The 21,740-nt window shown below is 40.9% G+C and overlaps 1 protein-coding gene across 6 annotated transcripts in view; it reads right to left on the bottom strand.

Moving 5' to 3' along the window:
* Positions 1 to 21,403, bottom strand: part of DOCK9 (dedicator of cytokinesis 9) — a 273,892-nt gene extending 252,489 nt beyond the window's left edge. For all 6 annotated transcript variants that reach the window (XM_073212409.1, XM_073212414.1, XM_037025012.2 and 3 more), the window contains exon 1: positions 21,272 to 21,403. In XM_073212409.1, coding sequence (XP_073068510.1) covers positions 21,272 to 21,400 — 129 coding nt within the window. In that variant the 5' untranslated portion in view covers positions 21,401 to 21,403. The remainder of the gene's footprint in view (positions 1 to 21,271) is intronic.
* Between the last annotated feature and the right edge of the window lie 337 nt (positions 21,404 to 21,740).

Raw genomic sequence — 21,740 nt, 5'->3', positions numbered from 1 at the left:
TTTGAAAAACAAAAGCTTTCATTTTGATAATATCCAATTTTCCTGGCTTTTTTCTTTTGTTCCTACATTACTCCTAATAATAATGCTTGTGCTTTTGGGGTCATATCTAAGAAATCATCACCAAATCCAAAGGCATGAGAATTTACACCTATGTTCTTTTTCACAGAGTTTTATAGTTTAAGGTCTATGATCAATTTTTAGTTTTTACTTATGGTGTGACATAAGGATCCAAGTTCACTCTTTTGCATATGGATATCTTGTTGTCCCAGGACTATTTGTTGAAAAGACTAGTCTATCTCCATTGAACAGTCTCACTACTCTTGTCAAAAATCAACTGACTATAAATGTATATATTTATTTCTGGGCTCGCAATTGTAGTCCATTGATACCTATGTCTATATCCTTATACCAGCATCACACTATTTTGATTTCTGTAGCTCTAAGTTTGAATAGTAAACTTTAGTAAGTCCTTCAACTCTGTTTTTTTTTTTCAGGATTGTTTTCTCTATTCTGCATTCCTTGTACTTCCATATGAATTTCAGGATCAGCTTATCACCATCTGCAAAAAAGGCAACTGGATTGTGTTAAATCTGTAGATAGATTTGGGGACTACTACCATGTTAACAATATTAAGTCTTCCAATCCACAAACATTGGCTGTCCTTCCATTTATTTAGTATTCTTTAATTTCTTTCAACAATTTTTTGGTAGGTAAACCTTGCACTTCTTTTGTTAAATTTAGTCCTAAGTATTTTATTCTTTTTGATTTGATTATAAATAGAATTGTTTTCTTAATATCTTAATTTCATTTTTGCTTTGTCCATTTTTTCTCCAGTGTTATTATTATTATTATTATTTTTGGTATCATTAATCTACAATTACATGAAGAACATTATGTTTACTAGGCTCCCCCCTTCACCAAGTCCCCCCCACATAGCCCTTCACAGTCACTGCCCATCAGTGTAGTAAGATGCTGTAAAATCACTACTTGTCTTCTCTGTGTTGCACAGCCCTCCCCGTGCCCCACACACACTGTACATGCTAATCCTAATGCCTCCTTTCTTTTTCCCTGCCCTTATCCCTCCCTTCCCACCCATCCTTCCCAGTCCCTTTCCCTTTGGTAACTGTTAGTCCATTCTTGGGTTCTGTGATTCTGCTGCTGTTTTGTTCCTTCAGTTTTTCCTTTGTTCTTATACTCCACATATGAGTGAAATCATTTGGTACTTGTCTTTCTCCGCCTGGCTTATTTCACTGAGCATAATATCCTCTAGCTCCATCCATGTTGTTGCGAATGGTAGGATTTGTTTTCTGCTTATGGCTGAATAATATTCCATTGTGTATATGTACCACATCTTCTTTATCCATTCATCTACTGATGGACATTTAGGTTGCTTCCATATCTTGGCTATTGTAAATAGTGCAGCGATAAACATAGGGGTGCATCTGTCTTTTTCAAACTGGAGTGATGCATTCTTAGGGTAAATTCCTAGAAGTGGAATTCCTGGGTCAAATGGTATTTCTATTTTGAACATTCTGAGGAACCTCCATACTGCTTTCCACAATGGTTGAACTAATTTACATTCCCACCAGCAGTGTAAAAGGGTTCCCGTTTCTCCACATCCTCGCCAACATTTGTTGTTGTTTGTCTTTTCGATGATGGCGATCCTTACTGGTCTGAGGTGATATCTCATTGTGGTTTTAATTTGCATTTCTCTGATGATTAGCGATGTGAAATATCTTTTCATGTGCCTGTTGGCCATCTGGATTTCTTCTTTAGAGAACTATCTCTTCAGCTCCTCTGCCCATTTTTTAACTGGATTATTTGTTTTTTGTTTGCTGAGGTGTGTGAGCTCTTTATATATTTTGGATGTCAATCCTTTATCAGATCTGTCATTTATGAATATATTCTCCCTTACTATAGGATACCTTTTTGTTCTATTGATGGTGTCCTTTGCTGTACAGAAGCTTTTTAGCTTGATATAGTCCCACTTGTTCATTTTTGCCTTTGTTTCCCTTGCCCGGGGAGATATGTTCATGAAGAAGTCACTCATGTCTATGTCCATGAGATTTTTGCCTATGTTTTTTTCTAAGAGTTTTATGGTTTCATGACTTACATTCAGGTTTTTGATCCATTTTGAATTTACTTTTGTGTATGGGGTTAGACAGTGATCCAGTTTCATTCTCTTACATGTAGCTGTCCAGTTTTGCCTGCACCATCTGTTGAAGAGACTGTCATTTCCCCATTGTATGTCCATGGCTCCTTTATCATATATTAATTGGCCACATATGTTTGGGTTAATGTCTGGAGTCTCTATTCTGTTCCACTGGTCTGTGGCTCTGTTCTTGTGCCAGTACCAAATTGTCTTGATTATTGTGGCTTTGTAGTATTGCTTGAAGTTGGGGAGCGAGATCCCCCCAACTTTATTCTTCCTTCTCAGGATTGCTTTGGCTATTCGGGGTCTTTGGTGGTTCCATATGACTTTTTGAACTATTCCAGTTCATTGAAGAATGCTGTTGGTAATTTGATAGGGATTGCATCGAATCTGTATATTGCTTTGGGCAGGATGGACATTTTGATGATATTAATTCTTCCTAGCCAGGAGCATGAGATGAGTTTCCATTTGTAAGTGACCTCTTTAATTTCTCTTATGCTTTGTCCATTTCTGTAAAAAACACAATTGTCTTTTTATATTGATGCTGAGTCCTTGCTGAACTCCTTAACTCACACTTGTTAACCTGCCCTAGAAGGCCCTTTGTGTTGGGCCCCAGCTTACCTCTTCAGAGCTTTCTCTCTCATCACTCCCATCTGAGACTATAGGCTCTGGCCATTTTGACTAGCTTTTAGTTCCTGGATGATTCCATTCTTTTTTTTGCCCCCAGGCCTTTGCACATGCTGTTGCCTATGACTAGAATAAACCAGCCCCCTCCATCTGACTCACTTCTACTTGTCTTTCAGTTCTTGATGTCATTCCCTCTGGCCCAGAACAGGTTCCTCTCCCATGTTATCACAGGACACCCCACATGTCTCTCTTTGGAGCTCTTATCCAACTATGTTAGAACTGATTACATATTCATATCCTGACCATACAAGAAGGTCGTGAGGTCAAGGACTATGTCCAAATTACAGTTCTATCTCAGATTCTGGCCCAGTGGTGGTATGTAAAAGTACTCAATGAATATTTGTTAACAACTTACCAAAATCAACAGATTATCTAGTCCAAGCCTCCACACTTTCCATTTCACATGTTAATCCTACATTACTCATAATAAAATGGCTAGTAGATTTGATAGAAAATATGTTTTCACAGATAAAAATGCCCAAGACAATTTAATCATACCTTATAAGGATTTCTCTATCTTTATAAGCTAAAATTGACTGACAGCTGCTCTATAAATATTTACTGAGCTGAAACAGTAGAATGAAACTGGAAGGTGTTCATTCCATAGATCACCTAAACATTTGTCAATATGGCAAGACACAGATGAATGGGAAGGTCAAAAAGACAATGAAGGACGGCAGAAGTCATTGCAACCTTCTTCTTCTACCTAGAAAAATTGTTTCACTCTTTTGCATCTTCTCTTTTATTTTTTCTTTACCTTCCTTACTGCCAAGGTTCTCCAAGACTCTCACACACAACACTCATTCACTCACTGATCTAAATCTGTCTCTTCAGAGACTCTCCTTGCATAGCATTCCTTCTCCTTGACTGACCAGATGTGAAATGCAGTGAATTCATTGGTCTTTCAACTTGTCATTACACAGTCTTCTAGCTCCAAACAAACTTGGAATAATCACATCTCAATCCATGGCAGACTGGGGGACGTAGACTCAAAAGGCATAAACTCACAAATGAAGTGTGGCATGTAGGTAAGACAGCTTCCCTGTGGAGGTCCCAGGAAGAAGATAATCCCTATCCCACTGCTCCCAGAAGACCCTGGTTTTCTCTCCTTTACAACACTGCTCTACTTTTCCATTTCCGTGTCTTTCTAGCCCATTCCTGTACTATTCAGTTGCCTACACGGGTTTTCTAATTTTCTTACAACAAACATGTATTGCTCTTATAATAAGATAGGAAAAAGTTCTTTTTTCAAAGAATGTCAGAATGGTCCCCTAAGCATATGACAAGCCATCTTCTTATAAATCTAATTCAGCAAGAATCTGTTATTTGTAAACTTAAAAATAAATAAAACTTGGATAGAGTTTACATTCAGTTTTACAGTTCATTGCCCCCTCACAGGCAAACTTAGAACGACCTCTGGGGAAACAAAAAGTTGTTTCACCTTTCAAATTTGTCATTTTCTATAGATCTCTGAGTCTGACAAGTTTTTAAATCACAAAGTGCATACACTTGCAGCCTTCTTATTAAGGACCGTAAGTAAGAAGAAAACCATTCTGACTTGTCCTGGAGAGTGGCTGATTTCCTTCCCATCTTTTCATATTCCTTAAAGACAAGGAAAGAATGAGATGCATTTGTCTGCATTCACTCCCCCAAGCCTTCTCCAACAGGATATCGCCATCCGCTGCTTGCTTTTTGTTCACTGCTCGTAACAGGAAAACTCGCTTTCCTGCTTTCTCAATACTAAATGGGTTAGTCCTGCAAGGGAAAACATCCCCTCAGAATCCACCCCAAGGCTACACAGAAGGCAAGAGAAACAAACGCTGGGCCATTCTTTTCCCCAAATATCCCACTGGCAGGCAGCCAAGGACCACGCCAGTCCAGTGGTTTAATATCCTGTCGCATCAGCAAAAATGATAGAATTCTGAAGTTGCCAACCCAGGATCCCAGAATCTGCTCTGCTGGTGCTAATAACTGCTGGGCATCCATCATGACACTACCTTACGCAGAAAGAAAAACCAACCAGTCAGACAAGTTACAGAATTAGGAAAAGGCCTGTGGAAACGTACATGGCTTGGAATACAAGGAGCTGAAGAAAACTCTCAACAGAAGGACTCATTCTCCATGTTAGGTGAGTTTTATAAAAGTGTTCAGTAAACAAAAGAGAAGAATCAATGTTAACGCTTGTGCAACATTCTAGACAGGATCAAGTAGGAAAGCACAGGGACAAATAAAAGATGAAAATCAAGCTAGAGCACACCAAAAGACATGATACCCTACATTCATGTCTAGTGAGCCAGAAACAACACAACGAGTGATGGTCCAACAGCCCCCACTGAAACTGCAGGAAGTGTTTCCCAGGCTAGAAGGCCCAGCCTTGTATGCACACATGTACAATGCATATACATATTCCTACCAAACACTAGGGCTGGGCCTCATCTGGGCATGGGCACCACGTGTCCAAATACCATCCTCCGCCCCACAATTCTCTCAAGTCACACGATTCCACCTCACTAGGAACCCCTTTGCCTCAGGTGCTAAGAGGAGCACCAAGTGCTCCCAGCCGATGCATCCCTGTTCCTGCTGCCCAGACCATCCACTTTGAGTAAAACATCCCAACTACCTGCTCTACAACCTACAGCAGGCCTTCTCAAATTACACTTTCTCCCACAAACCACTGGAAATCAATACTTTCATAAAGTACAAAATAACTAATGAATGAAAATAGACATGCAAATTACATCCCTAATTATCATTAGATTTAACGGACTTAAAGCTGGCTTCTTAAATTGTTAAAGGTTGCTAAACACTTATTCTCAATTTCTGTACATATTTCATCACAGGTCAGTTATGAACAATTCACAGACAAACCCTGTCCATGGATTTCGCACTGAGCAGCATTGCCTTACAGTAAGAAATGAAGGTTCAACACCTTTATATCTTCATTTCCTACTGTGTTTTTTTTATTCCGAAGCCTTCCACTAAGACCTGTCGATCTTCCTCCATTTGGGGCAAATTCTCAGTTATCCTCCTTTTTCTCTCATCATAACCCTTCACCAACTGGCTTTCTCCTGACAAATGTCTTGGTCGAGGCTTGAAATAAAGACATGAGGATGTGTCGTTGAAACAGAGGGAACAACTAAACTCTCTGGAAGGTGGATGAATGAAAACATCAGGTACTCATTCTTCTGGGGGAGTGGTTACAATAGGAAGCCGAGTGGGAAAATAGTTTAAGAGAGAAAGACATGAAAAGAGTCACCATATTGACATTTTTTAATAATAACCAGGTAATAATATCAGTATTTGGACACCAAAGGAAGATGGACTTTCAAAGAGGATAAATCTATGATTATGGGAAGCAAAAGAATCCAAGAGGAGGAAAACTGAGAATACTTTTCCATCTATAATTTATCAATCCATGCAGACTTAGCTTGTATTTGGCAATGTTAAAGAAGCTTACATCCAAAACTGAACCAGGGCCCTGCTATACAAAGTAGTCGCAATTAGTTTCTCTCAACAAGTAAATACAGAAACGTGCACAAAACAGGGTAACAAAATTAATTACCAACTTGTCCCTAAATCATTATGAATCTAACATTTTTAAAGGCTTCTTTAATTCTTCTCTTAAAAGGAGAGAGGAAAGGTCATTCCAGAAAACTGATAGGAAGTCAGAATGTCAGCCCGGAAGACACAGTGGCAGAGAAGGCAGCAGGTTGAGGCCTCATGGTTAAGAGCATGCTGATTATGACTAAGAATTTTAAGAACTACATAGATGACTTTTAAATCTGTCTTCTCTGCCCTAAACACTCTCTAAAAAATGAAGGCCCCTAACAGCTCACTGCTAAATCTCTTTCTCTGGAGGTGGTTTATAACAGGAGATGAGATTCTCATCTGTCTGCAGTAGGTTATCTGAAAATGGGAGACCAGATAAATTTACGCTCCCTTCAAGGCCTGGAAACCGGGATGCATGTTCTCAGATTTCTTTACCACCACCTTCCTGGTCTCGCAGAGCTGAAACCTAAAGCTATATTTAATACCTCTCGCTTTGCAATCTCACTTAGCCAAGGAGTGCCAAGCTCATCTTAGTGGGGAGGAGGGAGGATTATTGGTAAATATTTATTGACTAAAGAAATAACCTAATCAGGTTCAAATACCCATCAACTTTACCTCAAAATACTTCTTACGCATAACCTCTTTACTTCACGCCCTCCACATAACCACTTGCCTAAATTAAAGCAAAAGTTTCCTAAGTAAAACCTAGCCCCTCCACCCACCCCATTCTGTGCCCTCATCCAAGCCACAGCCACGAGGCTCCAGCAACACAGCCACCACATTCCCATGGCAAAGCTCTGATCTAGGCAGCTTCCAGCTCAAAACTCACAGCCAAGAAGAAAGTCAACATTCCACAACCTGGTCCTTGTCTACCCTCCTCTTCTTTTGGTGACCCAGATTTGTGCACCCTTAACTCTTCCTATACTTTACCAGACTCAGCTGTTCACTATTCCCCAGATACACCCCATGACTTCCTTTCTTGGGCCCTTCACTCACATGGATCCCTCTATCTACAACAATTGTCAGCTTACAAGTCCACTTTCAGCTGAAAATGCCATCTCCTTCGTTAATCTTTTACTGATTCCCAAGACTGGAGGTATTCTCTTTACCAACGATCCTTGAATGCCTTACTTATGACACTCCAATGACACAATCTTCCATTTAAGTGTGCATAAAGCTTATCTTGCCATCCTCCCTCCCCTATTATCTGTCAACACCTAGGACAGGATCTGTCCTACTCATCCTGGTTCCCCATAGTACCTTGTACCAGTGCCTGGCACATGTAGGGACTCAACAAATGTGTTCAATTAATTTGGTGCATGTATGTAATTAAAAATCTACCTATTCAGATTTATGTAGAAACATATTATAGATGTTGAAGCATCTATACTATACATGTACATGCACAGTTATTTTCAATCAAATACTTGTTCATTTCTTTTCCCAGGCAATTACTAACATGATCCACACACATTCTTAGTGGCAAAAAAGATAAAACTAAACAAATATCAGGCCTAAACCAAATACATGAGCTTTTACATTAAGAACCAATTTTGGCATGTACAAGTAAAAATAATTTTTCACACTTGAAAAATAGTGCTTTTCTAGAAAATGGACCAATACCTTGTCAATTATGCTATCATTACCTTAAGTGCAATCAGCAAGATGTCACCTTGCTTCCAAACACCCCCATGTTAAGTATTCAGTATCTTTTACAAACACTAAAAACAAGGGCAACTGCACCGTGCAAATCTATGTTCCACAGAGATTAAAATCGCTGATGATTTTACACAGACAAAAAAATGCATTTTCTTCTCATGCACAGGACTTAGAATCAATTCAGATTATTTTTAATCTGGGGCTCCACAAAAATTTGTTTCATTTTCAGTTCCTTAGAAAACAGAGGATTTATGGTTCTTGCACCCTTGGTCATATAGCGTATAAAGAACTACACTAGTAAATCACCTCATTATTTAATGTAAGTTTATCATGCTAATATGATGCTGGTTGTTTAACCTAAGTTTCATGTTATTTCTGGGGTTAATTAAGGACATAATCAAAATCAAAATCCCTGCATATCTGGGGGTCTTTGCATGCAGGAGACATATTTTGGATGCCAAGAGAAATAAATCTCTTAAGTGCCCTGTTTTCCCTAGTTAGCTTCAAAGTAAATTACACATGTATAGTTAAAAAATCTTGATTCTAAGACTCTTTAGGATGTTTCCATAAAAATAAAAATCTCCCTCCCACCTCCTTTGAGGCCTGATATCCACAATTCTCCTTGTACTCTTACCACTGATGTGAATTTCCTCTAACCTAACCAATATCTTCATGACAGAAACACTCTCCTGCTACTCAGAATGTCTCATTAAAATGGAGTAAGGGATGGGAGATCTGGTATTTTTCTACTTGCCAGAAAGCTGACTTCAGTCTCGTTACCTCCCTAATAACTTGATCTGCACTGGTCAAACCTTCCTTCTTCCTTCCAGGATGCCAAATAGCCAAGAGGCAGAGGACTCTCAAAGGGGAATACCAACCCAAAAGCTCCTAGGTTCCTCTTTCCCTTAAGATTACATGCTCCTTGAGGACAAGGTCTGTGTCTTATTCAAATGTTTATCCTAAAGTGTTTGTTGAGTAAATGAATGACCAACGATAACTGAGGATATACTGAAATGTGGAATACAAGAGCTTTTAAAAGTTGTAAAAACACTGCATTTTTATCTGCTAGTATCATTTAAGAACTCAAAAATCTGCTATGATCCTGACTAAAAGATAAACAAGAGGACACTGAATCCCCAGGAGGCTTTAAGGGCAGATAATGTGGAAGAAGATCACAGGGAAACCAGGAGCACACAAGGCTGGGCTCCATCTGGCCTCTGCGCCTCCCCTCCCAAAGGTCACTGCTGATGGAAACGAGCTCCAGGGCTACACCAGGCCAGGTGCCAAATCAAAGGATTCGGTCAGAAAGAAGCAGCTTAACCCCACTCTGGGCTGGTCAGGGCCTCCCTACTACATGCATGACACAGTGCAGGCACTAGGCCAACACCAGAGGAGCAAGGGTCACAGGCAGGGCAGGAAGTATCATGCTCACCGGAATATGCTGGCAAGTGTGGGGTAGGGCTGCTTTGGGGCTTATTTCCCAGAATGGAATAGACCCAAGATGTCAGGATTCCATATTGTAAAGACAGAAGTCAGCCTTCTTTTTGACAATTTCTAACAACTCAAGCCATGAAAAAAGATACCTGTGATTCTCTCAAACGCTAGAAACTACTCTGAAATCCCCTTCCAGAGTTCCCCATATGTCTACCAAAGAAGCCTATCCACAACCCAACCTGTGGGGTCTATAAAGCCCATAATCTTCAACCTTGTCCTCTCCAGCTTTGAAACTCCATGCCATGATATATGATTTATAAAATGTGACTATCCCCAATTCAAGAAACCATCATATAAAAACAAAATAAAGAAACCATCGTCTACTATTGGATCATCCTTCCTCTCTCATGGTACCTCTTAAACATTATGGAAATTTCAACATCAGTGTGTTTATTCAAGGCTGCCCCATCTATTAACTCTTCCAGGAGAAACTAGCTGCGTTAGGAATCTTTGCTCCTCTCAACTTCAAGTAGCTTTAAGGTTTAAGTCCCTTTAAAAGTTTGATGTATTAATTGGTTTTTTACAAAATCACCCCCCAAAAAGTCAGTAAGCCCATACATTCTTTGGTTTCAAGAAAAATAAAAGTAACAGCAGTTACTCCTGATTTAGAAAAAAATAACATTCTTACAGAAGGTTTTCTTAAAAGAATAAAGAAAATTTAAGTGAGCATATTTAAAGCCTTGGAAGAAAAAAAGTTAACCTAAGAGATTAAATATCCTGTGAATTCTAGCTCGTGTAATAGTTTATAAATGAATCTAGTATAGTATAAATATTATGGCACCTCTGCTATCACCATAGGAGCTCTGCTTTCTACTTATGAAAACAGCAATATGTTAGAATGACAGATTAAATAAATTCTCTAAACACTCTTAGAAATGCAACTTTCTGTAATAATACAATATGAACCAAAATGTCATTTATAGCTGAATATTTACTTTAGCCAAGGTAAAGCAGCCTGTAAGGTAAAACAACCTAGATTAACAAAGCTTATTCTACATTAAAGAATTCTACATTAATGGGCTTCAGGAACATTTTTTCTTAAGCCACATAATTATTTCAACCAAAGTGCATAAAACCATGATCTTCTAACCCTTAAATAACATTATTTGACTATTAAATAATTCTTCCTTCTTCAATAAAATCTACTGAGATCTTTTTTACATTAATCTTGCAATTCTTGCTTTTTTTTTTCTTTCTCTCTTTCCTCCTAATACCCCTTAAACAGAAATGTAGAACTCCTTTCTTGGCTTGTAGAAAATGAATGTCAATTTCACCTACAAACTAGCCTAGGATTAATGAAACATAAAAGTAGGGAAGAGCTCCAGGGTGCAAATAGGTATTTTGTGTTCTTATATTATTTGACTACCCAGGTCTATAAAGTTACTTGATGAAATAAAAGTGTAAACAAAGTAAATTCAATTATTTCCTGTGTCCATGGAAAACTACATTGGACCAGGAGTCTGTAAACTAGATTTTGCTCTTGTCTGTAGTACTAACTAGCTGTATGATCACTTAACCATGGTGGACCTTATTTTCCTCATCTATAAAATTAGGAAACTAGACCAGATGACCTCTAAAGAGACCTTTCCCCTCCAAAACAGCATGATTTCATTTCCATGTCACGAATTTCTATCAACCCTGAGAATTCATGGTACTTTCCAGGAAGATGTGTAATGATTTCAAGTTTGTAATGATTTCAATGTGTAATAACCTAAAAGCTTCTGAGAAATTCAAATGCTAAAATTATATCTTTTAGACAATCCCTGACATCTTATCAGGAAAAAAAATATTAAGTATTAGCCAGGTGACCTTAAGTGTCACCTGATTTCTCTAATCTTTGGTTTCCTCATCAAAACACAGAAATGAAAAAACTATCACTGTCTGAATAGATTTTCCAGAGGCTCAAGCAAAATGGTTTTTTGAAGGAATTTTACAAAACTGTGAAATGCAAAGTTTCATTATTTCACATGGGCCTCCTTCCTCTATGAACACTTAACACAGGCCTCTTAACTGGTTGACAGTATTTTTGCCCCCAAGATGCATGTGTATGTCTCATCTCAGGGGCACATTTTACATTAAGATGCACAGCTGTACCAGGACTAAGTTGTACAAGTGAAATTTCAAAGGGTACTAACTTGAATGTCTTACACATAGCACCAAAATTTCCCTCTAATATTCACTGTGTTTTCTTTTTCTTGATAGAGTTATTCACTTATAAAAGTAAGGAATTAGGAAGTATTAGAATATTCAAGAGCAAATCATATGCCTACCTTTTCATGTATTTTCTTCCAATATTTTTCTTACATACAGGTATTTTTTACGCAATTGTGATCATCTATATTTCTGTGCACTGCTTCTTTTCCACCCAACATTATAACTTTCCTTTATGATAAATTCTCCAGAAGCAGCACTTTCAAGGGTTATAAGAATTCCTTTAGGTTGCCTCATAAACAACAAAAGCTTGCACTTATTTGGTACTCACTGTGTGCCAGGCCCTGTGCTAAGTGCTTTTTATGCACCTGCTCACTAATCAACACAAAGATCTTCAGGCTGAGTGCTATTATGATATTCATTACCGGGGTGAAGTACCTTCTCAGAAGAGCTGGGTTTGATACCTCCTGAGCCAGAGTTCTCATCCACTAAATCCTACTGTCATCCCTCACAAGAATTAACAGAAATTTGGCTATACCACCGTATTTTATATGTTCTAGATTTTAGGGACAACACATCTTATATTTAACTTATCCCTGAAACAAAAGAAAATTGTTTATCTTAACATCTGTAAGATCATAAAACTTCTTCATGAACAAAATACTGCTTTCACTTCTTTTAAAAAATTAAACATTCTGTACTGTTTATAATCTCTTTTTTAACTTAGCATGGTAAACATCTTTCCTTAGAATATTACTATAGCTACATGACAGAATGTGTACTTTCTGTTAAGACAAAATGAAAATGGGCATGTGAATCTCAAACTGAGTACATAACAGTTGAAGAATAAACTTGAGAATAAAGTGGTCAATGGAGACCCAGTTCATAGACATCTGCTTTCAGATTCACTTTCTGATGAACATTCAATAAACGTTCATCTATAATAAATACATGGCATGTTTCTAACAAATACCCTGACCCAGCCAGCTCCTGAAGCAGACACACCCAAGCACTATCTTAATTGTATTTATTCCTGCCAAATTCAAAGAAAGCGGGGCAGGGAGATGCAAACAAACCATTTGGCATCAAGAGAGTTCCGATCACACAGTAATTCTCCTTCCTATAATTCAGTGACAAGGACTCAAGGAGTCCCTTAGAGAAAAAAATGACAGACATGTAAAAGAAAGAGGAACAACCTCACCATCCGTGTGCTTCCTGATGGTTTGCAAAACTCATGGTTCGGCTGAATGAAAAGCGCCCCCAGTGGTTTTTATTTCTTTGTTTCATTCTGTTTTGTTTCAAATAAATGAGTTAACCAAATATTTAACACAAGAGTTAGATCCGTGTGTTCTTTGACACACTGGATGGAGAGTTCTACAGAGTTGGTGAAAATAAATGCTCCCAAAAAAGGAAATGAATCTTACTTGCATCAAAGTGTATGGCTGATTTCAAAAACTATGCAAAGATTATACAGACGTATGGACGACCTGACCAGCTTCTTCTAAACTAAAACAAACAGGACCTGCCCCAAAAGGATAGTTCTTATGTGGAAGAATATCACCAAATATCCCTGGTGGCAGTGAGAAATCAATGATATAACAGAACCCATGTATTAGAAAAATTGATCAGGAAAATTAAAAGACAGAGGGAGATAGGCTAGAATGAAGTAAATAAAAATAGGTACAGGGAAGAGAAATTAGGGGCAATGGGGAATCCAAAAAGGATGAAAAACAGACTGTAAAATGGATTCATTCATTCAGCCACAAAATACTTACTGAGCCCCTGCTATGTGCCAGGCACTGGAGAAACCTGGGTAAACAGTCCAGTGAGGGAACAGGCATTAAACAAATGTACACACAAATAAATATATAAATTGTGCTAAGTGGTACAAAAGAAAAGATCAGGAAGGGCCTGTTTCAGTTTGGGTAGACAGGCAAGGCCTCTATGAGGCAAGGACGGGTAAATACAGTCCCAAAGACCAAGGGGAGTGGCCTGGCAGCTGAGGAGGGTGACAAGGAGGTGATTATTATCCCAGGCAGAGGGAAGAGATCTGCCAAGGTCCTAGGGTATGAGAGAACCTGGCACCTGGAGAATGTTAAAGCTGGGCCAGTGAGCAACAAAAAGGGTGATGCCTGATAAGGAGCGCACCAGGCAGTCCAAGGAATGAAGCTTCTATTCCAAGGGCAGTGGGAAGCTCACAAGTCAAGGATTCGTAAGTGAAGTCTGCAGGATGGAGTAAGAATAGCAGCAAAGAGACCAGATAGGAGGGACCCCACCCCCTACTAATACGAAGATAAAGGCAAGAGACAGGCAGTTCCACAAAGACTTTAGCTCTCTTTCCAGCCGCACAGGCAGGTCTACATTTCCCTGCCCTTTGGAGCTAGGTATGGCCGTGTGACTGCAGCTAGTCAATGGAATGTAAGCAGAAGTGACTGGGTGGGAGCTTAGGAGCCTATGAGGGGGTTCCCATACTCTCCCCTGACAAGGACATGCCGCATTCAAGATGGGGGCTGCCCCATCAACCTAGGTCCTAGGAAGTGGACAACATGGCCCCCAGCCACCCTCAATGGAGAGGCAGCGTTGGGGAGAAACAACGTTTTGGTTTCAGGCCACTAAGATTTAGAAATTGTTAGCCCGTACTGACTGATGCAGATATAGGACATAATGGATGGGGTGGTGATGGAATGAGGAAGGCAAAAGAGATTAACAGAAGAGACAAAGGACGAATTAGAAATTTCAAAGCTGGTGACCATGAACATGATGCTTCTCCCTAAAGAAAACAAGAACACAAAAAAGATAGCTGGCTTGGAATGAAAAGGGGCAATTTATGTTTCACAGATGCTGAACATTAAGGGACTGGTAGGACAGCCAGGTACACATCAGGCAGGTTAGCAGAGAAGTAGGTCTGAGCTGGGGGAAAACGTCAGAACTGAGAAAAGATTTGGAAATTTCAATCAAAATGTGGAGCTTCTTTCAGAGTGCAGGGAAGAAATTAAAGTCTATGAACCAATAGTGCAGAGAGGACTTCTAGAAATGCCCCTGGGTGGCGAGTACAGCAAAAAGGCAAAGTGAAGACAATGAGGGAGCAAGGAGAAGGGAAGAAGGGGTGCTGAATGCTATCAGCTGTGCACCGAGGGGCCCCCCACCCCTGCCCCCACCCCGCACTAAGGACAGAAGCCAGGCTGTAGAAGCACAACCCAAGGTCACATGGTGGTTCCAGAAAAGGGGTAACAGGACCCACCCAAGCAATGGGTCCACGCCTCTGAACTTAACCACAAGCTCCCCCTGCCTTCCAACACTATAATGGGAGAATTTTTCTCAAGTCATTTATTCTTCTAAAACAAAACTTAATGGCATCATAAATAGTCCACATTTTGCAATTTATTTAGACTACTAAGACCTTTAGATAACTTGCATTTGGTCAGTATTTTGCCTTTTCTGCCCTAAACAGTCAACACTGCGACTTCAGATACTGTACTTTATGCACATTAATCCTTAGGAAAAATTCCCGCAAATGTAAGTACTGGGCCAAAGAATGGGGAGCATGGTAAATTTCTTGATATATATAACCCCGCTGCAAAAAAGTTATGCCATTTGACATATTACAAAGCCCAAGGGACAAAATCCTCATAAAATTCCATGCAAATGGGGCTCCTGGAGATATAGAATGGGGTATCTGCAAACAAGAGTACCCCAGTTCACCCATCCTTGCAAATATGTTATCTACTTTTGCAAATCTGCACATTTATCAGGCAAAAATGGCACCTTGTTTTAGTAAATGTTTCTTTAATTATTAGCAAGACTGAATGTTTTTTCTGCCCTTAATTGACCAACTGTACTCCTTTTTTTGAGGAATTGACTATTAATGTCCTTACCCATTTTTCTACTGAAATGTTTTTCTTTTTTTAACTGACCTGTAAGAACTCTCAATATATTTTTAAAAACTTAACACTATGAGTGAGATACAGATATAAATAGAATACAAATACTGTTTCTAACTTATTGCTTGACTTTTATATTTATGGTACTTGTTATTACATACAGAACAAAGGTTTAAGAATTTACATGGGAGGCAGAAAACAGAGTGGTTAGGAAGACACAGTCTGAAGCCCAGGTTCAAGATCCAACACCCTCTACTTACGGGTGTGTGACCTTGAGGTGACTTACCCTCCCACATGTAAAGCCCTAACATATCCTAGGACACACTAAGTGCTCAATAAATGCTGGCTCAAGATATATTTAGTCAAGACAACCAATCTTTTCCATTATTAACATACTATGAGCTTACATTTGTTAAACCCTATTAAGTACTTTACATACAATACTTTATTCAATCCTTATTTTAAAAACTCTGTATGATAATAATACCAAACAATCCTACTTCTCAGATGAGCAAACTAAGGCTTAGGTGAAGTAACGTCCTCAAAGGCCTCAGCTATCAGTGACAAAGCCACTGCTCCACTCCAAAGCCCAGGCCATACTGGTTTTCCCTTTACTTTAAAAACTCCCTCTTTAAAAACCCCTCTCCACCCTTGCCTGATTATTCACCCATGTTTCATGCTATTTCTTTATTTTACATGTAACTCTTATATTTAGTCTTAACTTGGTTTAGTGTGTGATGTAAAATCAGACTCCAGTACCATTTTTTTGCAATGCCATTTACTGAATGCACACCCATCATATGTGACTAGTCCTCAAGTGATACCCTAATGTTTACACACACACAGAGGTCTGTTTCTGAGTCTTTTCTTCCATGCATCTCTGCCATACACCTCTCTTCCTATTTGTGGGCCTGCATGACACAAATTGGCACATTATTTAACCCCAAGATTACACTTAGAAGATCTAAGAAGCATGTGTTCTTGTGCTGGTTTGAACCTCTTTTCTAAAACAGGTTTCAAAAAGATAAGAAAAAAAAAATGTATTTTTGTGAGGGCTTCTCAGCCATTCATTGAAACTGTTCCAAAATTAGCAATTGTACTTCTCAAGACTTCTCTCCCTTTCTCCTAAAACTTGCTTTTCTTTGAACAAGCTGCTCTGCACCTTTTTGGCCCAGTCAGTCATTCTAAGCATTTGCTCAATATCTCATTCTTGTCTGGAAAACGTCTCCCTTATCTCTGCATTTTCCAGGTCCAGTTCAATTCTTCATAAACCCTTCACCAAGCACACCTGTTTTTTATCTTCCTCTATTCTTTAAATATGCTCCTTTGTGCTATTACCCATCCTTTTGTAGATGACTGACCTGTCTACCTGTTTAGATCATAACTCCTCAGGGCAAGGGCCTGTTCTAACAGCATATCGTCAGCACCCAGCAGAGTCCCTGCATAGAGAACGCTCTCAATAATGTGGATAATGATTTCACAATTCTTCCCTCCCTTTTCAAATTGAAGGCATTACTAATGCCCTCCCAACTCCTAATATCCAAATAGACTAGAAACCAAAGAAATAGAACCTGTTGTTGATTATCTAGTTGGAGATGGGCCTCCACCCTGCTTCCTGTGGTTTGGGACATTTCTGTTTGCTGGACTCCACCAGAGGGTGGAGAAAGACAGTGAAGTGAAGTTCAGGCCAGTTCAGTTGCCGATTTACTAACATCTCTGATTCAAAATTGCAGCCAAAATGAGGTTTCATGCTACCTGAGGATTTTGAAGACCACCATTCAGGTTTCACATTACCTCAGATAACACTGGAATCTTGAGATGACTGAACTGGAAGAGTGAGGAAGGCCACAAGCATGGACTCGGGGAAACTACCATCCCACACCTTTGGCCTATCCTTCTCTAGTAGTGACACAAAGAAAAATTAGTGTGGAATGGTATCACGGACTAGAGAGTTTGAAGCTAAACACACTGAGATAAGATCAGTAAGGAAGTCAACAGTCATATGATTTGGGCATTAATACCCAAGTGCATATAGCTAGCAGACCCACGCAAAGGGCCATGTCACAGAATTTACACAATCTTTCAGAGAAAGGTTATTCTTAGGCCTTGGGTGGTATACTCTGTTAGATCTAGGCCATGATGATGCTATCTTTAATATATCGGAAAGACCCAAGGTAAAATTCCTTCAAGAGCTCCAAAAGCAATCACAACTCAACTCTGCTCAGGGAATTCTTTATAGTTTTTCTTCTGCGCTTGCACTTAGTTTGAACATGCTACCCTTCTGACTACTGTTAAGTCAAGGAAAGCTAATTCTGGAATTGTGAATTCTCTCATTGCCCAAAATCATAAATTACTTTTCCTACAGTTAGGAATATTACTAGTAGTACCTCCAGTATTCATAAAAGCAGCTCAGAATCAAAGCTTGTTTGTGAGGAAATGAACTCTAGAATAATAGTACAGCCCCTCATTTAACAAAACAGGAGGGCTAAAGTTCAGAGAAGTTAAGCAACAGCCCAGGGTGACTTAAGTAGCTGGTAGAACACATGCCAGACACTATCTAAGAGTTTTACCTGTATTGCTCACTTAATCCTCTGAATGACCCTATAAGGTAAGAATGATTACTATCTCCACTCTACAGATGACGAAACTGAGGCACAGCAAAGTTAAGTCATATGCCTAAGACTGCACAGCAGGTAAGGTTAGAGCTGAAATTGCAGGTACTCTTACTCCAGAGCCCCTGTTGTAAACTACTAAACCCCTAGGACTAAAACCCCAGGACTCTGGAACCGAGGGAGAGTTCTCGCCATCATAAATAATCCTAAGGCTCAGGAAAGAGCAAACCACAGTTGAAAAGGCCTGTAAACCTTGTTTGGATCCTGATTAGAACAAACTACCAATCAGAGATGTTTTTTAAGCAATCTGAGAAATCTGAATAGTATATCAACAAATTATTGCTAACTATACCATAATGGCATTATAGTTATGTAGAAAATATCCCTATTTTTAACAATAAATATCCCAGAACTTCCAATAACCAAAAAAAAGGAAAAAAGGGACAGTTGAAGTAAGTTTGACAAAATCTTTATAATTATTGGATCTCAGTGATGGATTATAAGAGTTCATTATACTATTCTGACAATTTTTTCATTTACTTTCAAGCTCTTCAAACAAATTAATACAAAATCATTTTTAAAGGCCCACAATCCTGAGCCTATGAAAAAACGAAGTTATCAAACTGAAAAATTTGTGAGCATAACTCACTTTTGTATTGTAAGGTTTCTTTGTTAAATGGCAGCTTTTATTACATACTGAACTATCTAATTTTTTTGTTTCTAACCTTACTACTGGCCATTCTTCAATACTAGAACCACTGGAAGAGCTAGTTAAATCCATACCTTGTTCATTTTTTTTTTAGTCCATCTGCATAATCATTTTATTAATAAACTAGTTAAGAATATTTATTTAGCATTTACTAAGCTGTAGACATTGTATTAGCCCTGACCCAAGTCATCAAAGACAGAGCAGAATAATACTTCCATGCTAGCATGGATTGACAGGCCACAGGATTCCAAACCCTGGCTTGGTTGCTATTCAGCCTCCTTCCAGGGTCTGAGATACCTTCTTAGACCTCCTGGAACAAAGCCAAACCAGAACTTATGTGGCAGGTGCACTTGCAGTGACTTCCTGGCAGACACTGGGGAGCAGCAAGAGAGGAAGCAGGTGGTGACAGAGTACCTGGCAGGAGGTTTATGGGTAATTTTTAGTATCTGTAAACTATCCCAAATTTCTCCTGCAATGTACTTCTCATTCACCAGGAAGCCTCGCAAACACCTGAGCAGGCCCCTGCTATCCTGCATTTTATATTTATTTCATCACAAATTTCATCAGACAAAAGACCTCAAATTAGACAATACTAGGAGTTCAAACACCAGCCAGGCGTCTGGCTGTTCATGCTTGAGAATGTCCAGGGAAAACAGATGTATGATTAAGGTGTCATGAGACAACAAAGTAGAAGTATGTCACACATGGGAATGGGCACTACTAGGTCACTGTCAGGCCATTCTCTGACAGGAAGGGCAGATATTCAAGGACTGTTGCACATCAATAATTAGCAGTGTTGTGCTTATGTTGGCACTTCTGCACTCAACATAATTGCTTATTAAGCTAGCACCTCCTTTTCAGTCCAGGTCTGCCAGCACTTTGGAAATCATGGCGCGATCATGTTTTTATGTACACTTCTTTTGTCTCAAATTCCTGATGAGGATGTAGCATCCCCTCCCTGCTCCCTGCTAAAAGAACTAAGTTTTGTGTGAGAACAGAAAAGACTCAACAGATGTTGCAGGCTTTATCTTTAACTTACACACAGGGACAAAAGTTGAGAAGATGCAGGAAGACCTCCTTAGGCCACTGCAACAGAAGTTAGTTTGGGTTATGATGAGATCCCAAGTTCTGGTTATTCCCAACTCCTGCTCTACTCTTACCATCAACTGATCAAGTTCAGTAAATCAAAATAAACTCCCTGTTTACTACTGATCAACTGATTGGAGTTTAGGAATCTGGGAGTGAGTTAGCAAAGCTGACAACTGAGAGAAAAATCAGACTGAGCAAGCTTGATACGGAATTTGATGAAGCTTCATCTCCCATCTCCATAAATACCATTCACGTTATCCTGTGTCTGCCCAAGAAGGGCATCTGTACACCACAAAAAGTGCCCCAGCACCTGTGTTAAGGGACCTGACACTTATCACAGACAATACCAGTGCCACAAAGCAGAGAATCATTTCCAAGGCCCATCTTCTTGCATCGTTTCAACAAACACCACAAGTCACCCACTCACAGGCCCCCTTCTAGGAAACAAACGTCAGAGACAATGCAAGGAGCTGCTAAAAGTTTCCAGCAGCCCTGGGGAGCACGCTGCTGCTCAAACGTCTTTTCTCTCCTGCAGCATCTGAGCGATCCAGGATTACTTCGTTCACAACTACGGCAGGACCAGTCCTGGCTGTGAAAAAGTTGATTTTAAACTCCACCTTCCTCACACCCAGGGGCCTCTTCTCTAAAGACGTTTTGCTACGACCAGATTAATCTTAAGGTTGCCTGCTTCTCTTGCTTCAAATCCCCAAACTTCGTAGGAATTTGCACCAATGCTGAAATTACCGAGGGCTTCTATCGCGCCCGCTAAGCCCTTCAGAAAAGGAGGCCAAAACAAATTTCAGGAAGCCGGCTAAGGGGAGGAGGCGGGGGAGAGCATGCAGAATCCCTTCCATTCTGGAGCTCAGCCCACCCGAAGGGTTCGCAACCCAGGGCTGCGGACTGAAAGAGGAAACCCCCACATCCACTCTCCTGCTCCCTCCAGGCCACAGGTGCCAAGCCCTGCAGAATTCGGGAGAGGAAGGGGGCTATGGGAGGGATGGGGGAGGAGAGCAATTTCCCAGTTAGCTGAGGAGGTAAACTAGGGGGTTGACGGAGATGACGATCTCATTCCCAAGAGGGAAGGGGCAGCAGTGGGGAGACGCCCCCCGGGCGCAGCGTGGGGGTCTGGAAGTTGATGTCTCTCCAAGACCTTCCCTTCCCCGTCCAACATCCCCGCTTCCCACAGTCTCTTAATCCGGCAGACGCAGCAGGGTCGGCGGCTCAGCCTGGGCCCGGCGGACTGGAGGAGCGTGGAGGAGGAGGGGGCCGCCCGCCGCCCGGTACTCACCAGCAGCACCGAGCCGCGCACCACCTCCGACACGCTCTGCCGCAGCTCGGCCGCCGTGCCCGGCTTACTCAGCGCCCGGGTGAACTTCCGAGTCTCCGCCGAGGCGGGGAGCAGCGGCGGCTGCGACATCCTCGCCGCCACACCGCGCCGCCGCCGCCGCGCCCGCTCCCGAGGTCCGGTCGGGCCCGGCCGCGCCGCCGCCAGGTGCGCCCTCCGCACCCGGCCGGCCTGCCCGCGGCTCCCGGCGCCGCCGCCCGCTCGCTCCCCCCGCCGCTCGCCGCGCGTCCGGGCGGCGCAGCTCGAGCCGCGCCCTCCGCGGCGTGTCACGGCCCGAGGCGCCCTCCTCTGCGCCCGCGGTTCCCCGAGCTCGGAGCGGCGCTCGGGCTCGCTAGGCGCGACCGTGCGTGTGGCGGCGGCTGCGGCTCCCCCATGCCACCAGCCTCCCTTGGCGGCCGCTCGCCGGGCCGCC

This window comes from Manis javanica, chromosome 9 (assembly GCF_040802235.1).
Source record: "Manis javanica isolate MJ-LG chromosome 9, MJ_LKY, whole genome shotgun sequence".
In the NCBI taxonomy this organism is placed as follows: Eukaryota; Metazoa; Chordata; class Mammalia; order Pholidota; family Manidae; genus Manis; species Manis javanica.
The sequence above is the reverse complement of the archived record's forward strand: the minus strand, read 5'-3'. Positions and strand labels throughout refer to the sequence as shown.